The following is a 10,718-nucleotide window of genomic DNA, read 5'->3' as shown; positions in this document are numbered from 1 at the left end:
TCTGCTGTTTTGTCATCCTTGCCGGAGGCTGCCTCGACTCCTCTTTTTTCAAAGAAAAGTCGAAACATTATGTTTGTATATTTGGGCTGCGTTATTACAAATAAATGATAACATATTCCAATTTTCTGAACAAACATACTATTACTGTCTAACATCACTTGCCCTGAATCCAAACAACAGATGCTGATCACTACCTGAAGCTCATCTCCAATTGTTGTCCTACTTTCTTCTCAGTGGTGCACGCCCTTGTTATTTTGACAACTGAATGAAGGTTCAATCTTACGTTCGCCCCCTGGTGGTTAGCTGACTACTGCCTGAGAAAGTCCTTAGATAATGTAGCAGAGCATCAGCATATCCATTAAAATTGTGACAAATTGTGCAGCCTTAATATTTAATGGAATAAAATGCTAATATAAAATATACCACTTTATTCTGGGAATGTTGTGAATTTTTTATTGTCATTTTAATCTCTTTTTAAACAAAATATTCAACTTGGTTCTTGTAAGAATCATTTTCAAAAATACACAATTACTAAATCAGCTAACATTGTTTCATCATTGTGTTGTGCCAAGCCAGTGAAAAAATCCACACTATAAAATTAGCAATATAAATGCACTTATATTGAAGCTTATTTTCCCCTTGAAATTATTTGTTCTTGCATTAATACAACTTTTAAGAATCCCAAACTGCATACAATCAGTGGCACTGATGTTTTTGTATTAATCATCAAAATCCCTAATAGGAAAACCTGGTTGCAAACCAGATTGAATCCCGAACCTCAAATCTGTGCGGTGCCAATAATCACGACTGCACAATGCTGTGCCTCATCAAATTGCCTAGGGCAAAAGTAACCAACCTTGTGGCTGAAGGTCTGCCTCCGCTTCGGGCTGCATTTTCGTTCTTTAGTGAACGACTTGCAGCGGGTTGCTGTAAAAATGTTCCGATAGTCGAAAAGAAACAATTTGGCTGACATTAACAAGCACTCACGAAAATTCACACGCCTATGTTCACTTTCGCTTGCTTTACTTTAACGTCCTTAGTTAAGACAGAACCGTGGCTGCTTCCGGGAGCGCCTTCAAACTAAAAGCGCTGGCAAGTCTAGTAATAATTAGCAAAAAGCTAAGACTATCTAGCATAATAATAAGTTATTTTAGGTGAGTTCATGACAAATCTTACAATGAAAAACATTCAATAAAAATAATTAAGTTCTAAATATAAAAGCAACCATCTATTTTTTTTTTTCGGAATAGAAGTTTTGGAATTCTTCAGCATTTAGATATGGAAATCAAATAAGACAAAGTGGAATGCAAAACCTTTTGAATAAATCTTTAATGTACCTATTTACTTATAATATTTCATCCAGCCTAAGGGTCCATTTCAAATTTAAATATATTGTCACATCTCATATTTGCTTTTTTTAAACACAAATTAATAGGAGAAAGAAAACTTAACAATATATCATAAATCAATATTGCAGATCACTGACACACACGTAGTCACAAAAAAACTCGAGAGCAGCATGACATGAAAGGCAATCTTAAGCGATCATGAGCAAAGTAGTTTCTTTGTACATTAGCACCAGATCTAACAGTTGGTCTCGAAAATGCAGGATTATCTGATGTTGAATCCTGTTGCAATGTTTCTATGCTGACATCTTCAATAAACCTTTATCAGTGCAAAAGTATAAATCTATGCGTAAAAAGTGTACAGTGTTCCGCCACATATTCATCTCGTCACAGAGTCTTATTTCTAACATTATAGAAAAAAAAGTGCTTTGCTGCCATGTTGTGGCATCCATTGGCATTACCTTTGAGGGTGCCGGGGGGTGAACAGAGGGGGAACACTGCACTTGGAAAAAAAAAAAAACTGCAGCAAGTAATTTTTTTTTTTTGCAGTTGGTAGCACACAATTAGCACTGACTGACACATTCCAATAGAATATTTCAAGTAGCGTCACAACACAAAGCCACTTCTTGGTTTTTGCAAAAACGTCCTGTATGAATGGTTAAAAATGATTCAAATTAACATCCTTGACACTTTTCTATTTGTTCTGTTACGATAAACACATCTATCAAATTTCGTGTTGATTGTTGAAGTTGGTGTCAGAGGCTGGACTGGGATTAAAAATTAATAATATATGCACCACTTCATAGAAGTACAATGAATAAAAAAAAAAAAAAACTCTGACACTCATTAATACATTCATCATCGTGTGTGAACAATAGGTAAACAAAACGGAAAAAAAGAGTAGAAATATATTTGATAAGACTACATTTTCTTTCAAAATATATCCCAAATAATGCCATTGCATCTCAGTATGGAATTTGTAATACTGTAGTTGACCTAAATATAATTCAACGTTATAATTGGGGTTAGTTAAAATGTAGCTTATTTGTGGGAGGCTCAGACTTGTTTTAATAGAATATTTCGAACATTCATCAAAGTGCTCATGTCATAAGTGTGGCCATGTAGAATGGTGCTAAATAGCCCAAAATGGTGCAACAGATACTGGTAAGATGTGTCAGCGTCATTAAAACAACAACAACAAAAGTTCACTTAAGTCGTTGAGTCACATTGGCCAAGGCCACGGCAAACGCCTGGACCGCCGAGAAGGGATACTGGAAATCCAGGATGTAGGCGTTCCCATCAATGCGTCCGAACTGCATCACCTAAAGAATTGTCAGGATGTAAATACAGTAAAGAACCAAATGGTGCCACCTGTAACTTGCCATCAAAATACCTGTCGGCCGTCAAGCTCAATCTGGAAGTTCTTAGCAGACTCCTGTGTGACCCGTCCTCCAAAGTCCAGCTGGTAGACCTGCGTGGCTTCATTCCACAGAGGCTGCTTGTTGGCCATCACGTAGACGAAGCCCTGGCTGCCTAAACTACGGTCCTCACGTTCGTTGGCCTTGCGGCACTTAATTTCCTCCAGCTCGTTGGCCATACGAAGGCTACGCTTGTTCTTCCAGCTCTTCTTGCTGCTCTGGTTCTGGTTCATCAGTTCGTCGCCGCTGATAAAAAGCTCTGGCTCACTCTCTGAGCTGTCCTGGAATTCGTTGGCAGCCCGGCTCATCTTCTTGGTTCTGTTGAGTTGCTCCCGGGGTCCCTTGGGCTTCTTCTTTTCTCTGCTGCCCAGTCGTGGGCTGGCGATCAGAGAGTTGAAATCAGACAGCGCGCGACCGTCTTTTCTGGACACCGAGGACATGTTGGCCTCCTCGGCTCGGCTGTCCAGTCTCTTGCGACTTTTTTTGTTGAAGCGGTCTGACTCCTGCGTGACAGGACTTTCGTTGAGAGATGGTGGCTCCGGAAAGCTGTTCCCAGACTCTGCCAGATCTTCTGTGACGCATTTAGAGGGGGGTAACTCGGAGGGTGGCGGCGGAGGGGGCAGAGGGGGTGGCGGAGGTGGTGCAGTCGGAGGGGATGGTGACAGAATCGGCTTCTCTAATATCTGATGAGTTTTGGTTGGAAGAGGAGGTGCGGGAGGGTCCTGCCTGGGTGGCGGGCAGGGGTATGGGTTCCATGGATGCAAGTTGACAGCGTGCAACTGAAGTCCGGCGCAGGAGCTGGCCCCCGGGTACATTGGGGGAAGGGTGCAGCATGCCAAGTTAGCCAGACTTGTGGAGTACCCTGTCGATAAAACCAAATTGGAGTCCTGTTGAGCAAATGGAACAGGTAGAACCACTTCGCGTGGAGCACACTGCGGTGGGGGGTTCTGTAAGGTCTGCATGGGAGGTCTGCTGTGGCCCACTCCGGGAGGGAAGGGAGAAAGAGATATCTGGTAGCCTGATGGGAAGGTGAGGGTGCTCGTGCTAGGACTGGATGGGGGCTTAGTTGTAAGGACAAACGGGAGCCGTGTCACGTCTAAGTGCTGGGCCTGGCCGAGGATGAGAGGAGGTGGTTTGTGAGGAGGCGGCGGCGGGACCAGCATAGTTTGTTCTGGGGCGAGCCAGAACTCCTCTGCGGCTGAGGCGTCCCACTGGTAAGGTGGAGGACGTTTTGCGATGAGGCCGACGTCACCGAGGGTCATCTGCCGGACGGGCTTGTCCAGGTGACAGTGCTGGCTCAGAGTCTCGTCCTCTGTGAAGGCGGAGTTGACGTACACGGTTCTGTCCCGGTTTGTGTCCGTGGAACCCAGGAGGCTGTAGGATGATTGGGAGGGGCTTTTGGAGTGGACAATGATTGTGCTGTGGTGTGCTCCTTTGCCTGGGGGGAAGTCCTGCCTGACCACTGTTCCACCGGCAATGCCGCTACTGGATGTCCCACCTCCGCTGACACTAACGCTGGTGCTGCTGCTGTTGCTGCTGCACTGTGTGCATGTGTACAACGCTGTGGGCAACCTCTGCTGGTAGGTCAAACCCAACGCGCTGTTCATCTTGGCCTTGGTAGGAAGTGTCCTGGAGGTGTCCATCATGGAGGGAACTTTGAGCGTCATGTCGCGGCGGTCACGGCGCAGAGTGGCATGAATCAGACTGCTCTCCAATCTCTGTGGCGGAGGAGCGAGGGTAGCTGGGACTTGATTGGCCGGATCGGGATAAGGGGGCGGGTCGCCACTTGGTATGGAGTACCGTGGGACTGACAGACGACTGAGTGTTGCTGAGCTGTAGGGAAGGTGAATCTTTTCATTCTCAGAGGAGGTTACCTTCAGCGTGGCCGAGCCATGGGCAGTGTACGCATTTTGGTTGCGGACGAGGCGCCTCCGGGGGCGGCAGACTTCCTCCACGTTGCCGCTGCTATCGAACGTGGTGATCCTTTCATAACCAAGAGGTGTTGGGTACTGTATGGTCACCGGCTGAAGCAAAAAGTCGTCCTTCTTCAGGCAGGTATCCGAAGCTAGGATGCTTGGGCTGTCACAGTCCGTGACCAGTGTTTGAGCTGTCGCTTCCGCCGTGGCTGCCGCTGATGCCACCGTACCCGGGTACGGAGGAGGAGGATTCACCTTCCTCACCTGAATCTCCACAGAACCACCATCTCTGGTACTAAAAGAAGGGGGTAAAGTCCGAGGCAGGCTTGGCTTCAACACGTGCTCCCGGTCCAGTCCGGGCTCGGTCGTTGGCGGCAGAGGGAGTGGAGGCAGGAGATGTATCTGCTGTAGGGAAATGGTGGGGTAGCCGCTGGGCGCCGGGGGCAGCGTCATTTGCATCTTCAGCTGCTGCTGCATTTGCTGGTGCTGCCTTTGCATTTGCTGGTGCTGCTGCTGGATCTGCTGGTGCTGCTGCTGGAGCTTTTGCTGTTGCTGTCTCATCTCCTGAATCTGCTGGCGGATCTGCTGCTGCTGTTGCTGCATCTGCTGCTGCTGCTGTTGCATTTGTTCATGCTGCATCTGCATTTGATGCTGCTGCTGCTGGATCTGTTGCTGCTGCTGAAACTGGTGGTTCCCCGCCACCGGTGGTGGATTCTGCGGCATCTGTTGGTGCTGCTGGACTTGGTGCTGCTGCTGATGCGGAGGCTGTTGGTGGTGAAGCTGTTGAAGATGATGTCGTTGCTGCTGCTGGGCCTGCGAGGGTTGCGGCTGCTGCCTGGACTGCAGCTGCTGTTGGCGAGGCGGCTGTGGCCGCGGCTGCGGCGGAGGATGATGTGGCGGTGGCGGGGGAGGTAGCGTACCAGGTAGAAGCGGACCTATCTCCAGCCTATTGAAGATCACCTGCCCGGGATTTGGATATCTGGCCGGAACGGGATACGGTGCGGCAGTCTGGCTGTGGTCAGAAACGGGGACGGAGACAGATGCGGCCACCGCCGCTGCACTAGTCGTGGGATTGGTGAGAACATCAAGCTGAATGTTCTGATTGGCCAGGAGAGACTGGACCAGGCCGATGCTCTGAGTGGGCGACATGGCCTGAGCCGGGCTGTGGATGGGAGCGATGGGAATGTTGACAGTGCAGGGCGGGTTGTCTCCTGACGATGTGCCCATCACTTCACACAAGGAAAAGTCGGTTAGTGGAAGCCAACAAGTACGACGACTTTGTTTCTGTGCTCATTTGTTAGGATTACTACTTGTTTATTTTTACAGATTGACTCAGTACTTTTACCTTCACCAGTTTGTTTTGAAACAAGTATCTGTACTTTTAAAAGCCATCTTTGCTTTAAGCACAAGAAAGACATATGAGGTGTTGATACATGATGAACCTGGTAAGTCATCCTCATCCTCGCTGAACACGTTGGGGTTAAACACAGGCAGGCTCATGAAGTCATGCGATATCTTGCGCACCTCCGGCAGGTAAATGGTCATCTGCCGCGGTTGCAAATGAAGCAGACTTGTCTTGTAGATGACTGAAAAACCCAAACACAGCAACACTCAGCCAACATTAAGCCAAGTTGTGATGGCTGCTGTCGCAATGTTTTGTTTTTTTAACGACACTTACCTGCGCCAAGATTGGCAGGCAAAAACGAAGCCAGTCCCACAATTTTGAACTTGGTCCCCCAAATGTTGGATGTAACCTGAGCCAAGTAATTGTGCTGCAGAGCACAGTGATAGAAGATAGTCTCAAAATAAAAATGCTACTGCTTATGCCATGTGCTAGCAGGTAGCGCATGCTGTACCTCAGTGAGTCCGTCCATGGAAAACTCCCGGCGTGTCAGGCTGGGTGATCGAACCAGCGGCTTCTTGGATGGCAACCGAGGGGACCGCTGGCCCTCCTGGTGGGCGCGGGACAGTTTTGGAGATTTGCGCACTTCCAAGTTCATTCTATGCAGCAAAAATAATGTCATTTGCTGTTATCTAATCAATCAATACAGTCAGACTTAAATGGCGTAAAAATCGGGACGCTCGGCAGAAACCTGATAAGGATCCTGATCATTTGAATCAGCTTTGTATACCATAAATGTTAACATCATCAAGCTAGTGGAAAATGCTAAATAGAATTTTGTGATTCAAATCATCTGTTTGATTTTTTCTATAAGAGTAATGCCGCAAGACGGGTTTAAAATACCTCTTTAAGCTTCAAACTATGAATATAGGCAATTATAAATATATATGAATACGTGCTTGGTCGTTAGGCCCGCCCACCTGTTTCCCCTGGAAAACTTGGGTGACTTTTTGCCAACCCATTCATCGCTCAACTCCACATCACTCGAGTCGGAGCAGTTGCAGCTGTCAGCGTACGAGATCATGGGGTTGACGCACACCTCCACTAAAAAAGAACATGTGAGGAAAACTGAGTTCATTTCCAATGACCACACCCAAGCCTGATGATCTCCATACATTCAAGAAATTACTTGGACAGAACCAGTTTAACAAAATAAAGTCGGCCAAAAGAGATAAAAATCTGTGACCAAATGCCATCATCCGAAGAAATCCAAAATGGCCCCAAAAGGACAACATCTACAGAACTGCAACACGCTACAGAACTTAACTCCCTTGAGGTCAGTGTGGCCCAGACTTAAGATTAGTAAAAGAGTGGGCAAAATTGACACGGCAGAGGTTCAAAACAAACAAAAAAATCATTCTACTATTGTTTTTTGTTATTGTAAACTAATTCAGGAGTGAAATTAAAATCTAAAAATAGGACAAACCTCTGGTGTTTCAATTGCATAACAAGAGAAGAGAACAAATACACTATTCTTTGAGTGAAGTGCAGCCTCCTCACCCGCTTTGCTGTCAGTTTTAGGGTCCATGATGACAAACTCGGGCCTCAATTTACTGATGCGCCGGCCCTTCAGGATGGGCACCAGCCCTCCCAGGTACTCCAGGTAGAGGGTGTAGCACGGGCCGCCTGCCTCGGGGCTGTCCTCCGCCCGCTTCATGGTGCAGTGCAGCCGCTCGTTGCCCGTCGTGGGGTAGCTGACAAAGTCTCGGATGTTGTTGGGGTCCGGAATTGGGGGTTTGATAGTGGGGATGAAGGCCGTAGTGACGTAGGAGCAGAGCAGCGAGGGCATGTTGAGCTTGCCCACGTCCTTCTCCTCCCGTAGGGCGCTGGCGATTCCCTGTTGGCACAACAGCTGCAGGCTGGCCACGCGGTGCTCCACGCGCACCACGTACAGGGCCGGACCACAGGCCAGAAACAGCCGCGAGTCCCGGTGACCCCAGCAGATGGTGGTGATGGGTCGCTGAAACCACCAGTGCAATTTAAGCGGGTGATTTCGGGTCGCTGCCAAGTTGCCAACATCCCTCAAAGCCTTTGGTACCTGTGCAGGCGTTTCAAGAGTGTAGATGTGTTCCCCTTGCACGTTGTAGAACTTCACCAGAGCGTTCCTGGTCAAGCCAGCGTCGGAAGGCAGCCCGTGTCTCTCCATGCCGGCCACAGCCAAGAGATCGCCCTGGGAACACCACTGCGCCTCCACGTCTGGAAACGGCATGAGGGGGTGGGTGGGGGGTCAAGCAGGCCAAAACAAGCATCTCCTTTATCGTACCTTTTAAGCCCGAGCGAATGACAGCGGGGGACAGGTCATCGTAGTTGTTCATCAAGCTGATTTCACCCGATAAGAAGGTGACTGTCAACAAAGGCTTGACTCGCCGCACTAAATGCATCAACATCAAGCCACAGCAAATGTTAGCCAGATGCGGTCACACAAGTTCCAATGAAGCCACTTGCCAGTCTTCCAAGATCAAGCGCTTAAGGGCCGGCCGGGTACCTAAGGGCAGGAAGTTGTCGTCGGAGTCGGTATCGCTCTCGGTGCTGTCCTCCACCAGGAAGTCAGGGCAGTTCCAGGACATGCCCACAATGCCGTCGGATTCGTGCAGCAGCACGTGGGCCAGCATACGGCCGTGGCAGTCCATCACAATCACCTGGCCGTCGGCCGTCCCGAACAACACCTGAAACGCGCCTCCCATGTTGCTACAGCTCTTTACCGACAAGCGCCGACCTTTTTCAAGCTGACAGTCGATCACGGTTGGTTTTGTGAGTGTGTTTGTAAGAGAATTTCAGTAGTGTGTCCACCTGCTGGTCGTCTGGTGTCCAAATACCACACGTGATCTGGCTCTCCAGGTTGATCTCCGAAGACCAGTGCCGCTGACCGCTAACCGAGCCCACCAGCACGAAACCGTCGCGGTAGGCGATGAGAGCTTGAGTTCCGTCATGGGACCACGTGAAGTCGCTGACCTGCGGCAGGCGGTACAAAGGTCACAACGCGGAGATGCTTCAATGCCTGCCAAAACGTAACAAGCCCAATTGGCCCTTTGTCAACATTGATGACGTGAAGGACTGAAGCAAAATGCAAAAGAGGAGTAGGTGACTCGTGCTTGCATGGTGGTGGACCTTTTTGCCACAAAGACTTACTTGGGCTCCTCTGTCGTTGACCAGCTCCACAGACCATCTGCCCTCGTATTGAATCCACACGAAAATTCCTCCCTCCATATCGCACGTGGCCAACTTCTGGAACGGTTCATTCCAACGCACCAGCACAACCTTCGACACAAACGAGCAACAAATACCAACTATTTGGTACCTTCAAACGGAACGCATTTGGTACCCATGGTGAAACGCAGATCGCGCGTAAGTCGTACCTCGCTGTTGTGTCCCCTGAGGTTGAAGTTGATCCTCTGCGGGGTGCTCCTGTCCCTGCGGCAGTGACTGGAGGTAAAGGTGACGCCCACCACGCCGCGGCCGTTGCCGGTGGCGAGCCATCCCTCCTCGTAGTAGCGCCGGCGGCACACGGGCTTGTCCTTCTCGCTCTTGGGCACGCGGCCCTTCCACGACAGGCACAGGATGTTGGAGTCGCTGCACAGGATGGGACCGTGTTCCACGGCCGCCAACATCCCTACTGAGTGGCCTGGCTGCACGGAGACACGACACGACCGAGTTAGGCCAGCCTCGCCTGACACTTCATTAGCTACGCTTGAATTTGCTCGCCGTACAGCTGGCTCAGAATTGGCTGCAATGACACTTCCAAGTTGAATCTGGCGGAATAGAGGTCTGGTGGATCACCTACCTCATAGCTTCTGGACATGTTGAGTCAAAAAGCCTCCGTGGAAGGCGTCCATGTTTCCATTCAGATGACAAGCCCTCAATGGACGCTGGCGATGGTCTGGCTTTCTCGTTTAGTCTCTCCCGGAGTGGACGTGAAGGCCTTGGCGACCATTCGGCTCAGAGTTTGACGCCACTGGCCCAAATGTCTCCCTCCTGTTGCAATGAAAGATTTAAATGAGTATCTTTTCATCCAGCCTACCGTATAAGGGATGACACTCTTAGGGAAATAATCATCATTCCGCAGCATGAACCTTCAGTCGTTTATTTATTTATTTATTCATTTATTTATTTTTATATTACATCTTTATATAAGTGTGTCTCTATGCAACAGCAGCACCGCCGCACTGATAGAATTGGCCCGTCGCCATGCCGACCAACACAGCCTGTTCATCCGATTCTGACATCATCACACCCTCTGCCGTCACCCCATCACTCATGCAGATCCTCAATTTTCACCTCATCTGTGTGCGTGTTCATGGCAGAAATTGCCTGCATTTGTTTTTGACTGACTGGCGGAAAATACAGCGGAATGTGCTAACGGTAGGGGGAAAAAAGACAGCAAGACGAGCATCATTTAGCTTTAATAATGGAAATTTGCATTCGAAGGACAAGCACGATGCAGTCGGACGTACCAATGATGCTGATGATTCCGATCCAGGCGCTGTCTGGCTGGCTGGCTGCAGCGAGCGTGTCTGTCGCCTTGCAGTCCGCTCCTCCGTTTGCGCACTTTAGGTGGGAGCGCGAGGCGCGAGGGGCGGGGCTGCTTGCTTCCTGAGCCGGTTGCAGTCAGCCAAGTCGACTCGTTCAATGCGCGGCG

At 49.1% G+C, this 10,718-nt stretch overlaps 2 protein-coding genes across 4 annotated transcripts in view; both read right to left on the bottom strand.

Annotated features, from left to right (window-relative positions):
• Positions 1 to 1,064, bottom strand: part of slc18b1 (solute carrier family 18 member B1) — a 6,150-nt gene extending 5,086 nt beyond the window's left edge. The window contains exons 1-2 of one of the 3 annotated variants that reach the window (XM_088401054.1): positions 857 to 1,064; positions 1 to 42 (exon numbers count right to left, since the gene is read on the bottom strand). The exon at positions 1 to 42 is cut by the window's left edge and continues 83 nt beyond it. In XM_088401054.1, coding sequence (XP_088257180.1) covers positions 1 to 42; positions 857 to 893 — 79 coding nt within the window. In that variant the 5' untranslated portion in view covers positions 894 to 1,064. Of the gene's footprint in view, positions 43 to 194; positions 338 to 856 lie in introns of those variants that run through there. The other 2 variants (XM_088401053.1, XM_088401055.1) reach the window with 2 other exon arrangements.
• Positions 1,065 to 1,313: 249 nt separating this feature from the next.
• On the bottom strand, positions 1,314 to 10,666 carry tulp4b (TUB like protein 4b). The gene is made up of 15 exons (XM_088400112.1): positions 10,534 to 10,666; positions 9,864 to 10,054; positions 9,439 to 9,708; positions 9,212 to 9,340; positions 8,873 to 9,034; positions 8,568 to 8,748; positions 8,346 to 8,453; positions 8,121 to 8,278; positions 7,583 to 8,042; positions 7,003 to 7,126; positions 6,537 to 6,681; positions 6,359 to 6,452; positions 6,123 to 6,266; positions 2,740 to 5,909; positions 1,314 to 2,668 (listed from the first exon to the last, which is right to left on the bottom strand). The coding sequence occupies exons 2-15, from the start codon at positions 9,879 to 9,881 to the stop codon at positions 2,552 to 2,554; spliced, it is 5,280 nt and encodes a 1,759-aa protein (XP_088256238.1). The 5' UTR covers positions 9,882 to 10,054; positions 10,534 to 10,666; the 3' UTR covers positions 1,314 to 2,551.
• Positions 10,667 to 10,718: the final 52 nt, after the last annotated feature.

This window comes from Syngnathus floridae, chromosome 16 (genome assembly GCF_059516105.1).
Source record: "Syngnathus floridae isolate MCC-2025c chromosome 16, RoL_Sflo_1.0, whole genome shotgun sequence".
In the NCBI taxonomy this organism is placed as follows: Eukaryota; Metazoa; Chordata; class Actinopteri; order Syngnathiformes; family Syngnathidae; genus Syngnathus; species Syngnathus floridae.
This window is presented reverse-complemented; position numbering and strand designations above follow the sequence as displayed.

What these genes read in the sequence shown, in the direction of transcription:
- tulp4b (XM_088400112.1), bottom strand. An exon ending in CTCTTGAAACGCCTGCACAG is followed by an intron (nt 8,043 to 8,120) that starts GTACCAAAGGCT and finishes TGGTGGTTTCAG; the next exon opens with CGACCCATCACCACCATCTG. An exon ending in CCATGGACGGACTCACTGAG is followed by an intron (nt 6,453 to 6,536) that starts GTACAGCATGCG and finishes TGTGCTCTGCAG; the next exon opens with CACAATTACTTGGCTCAGGT.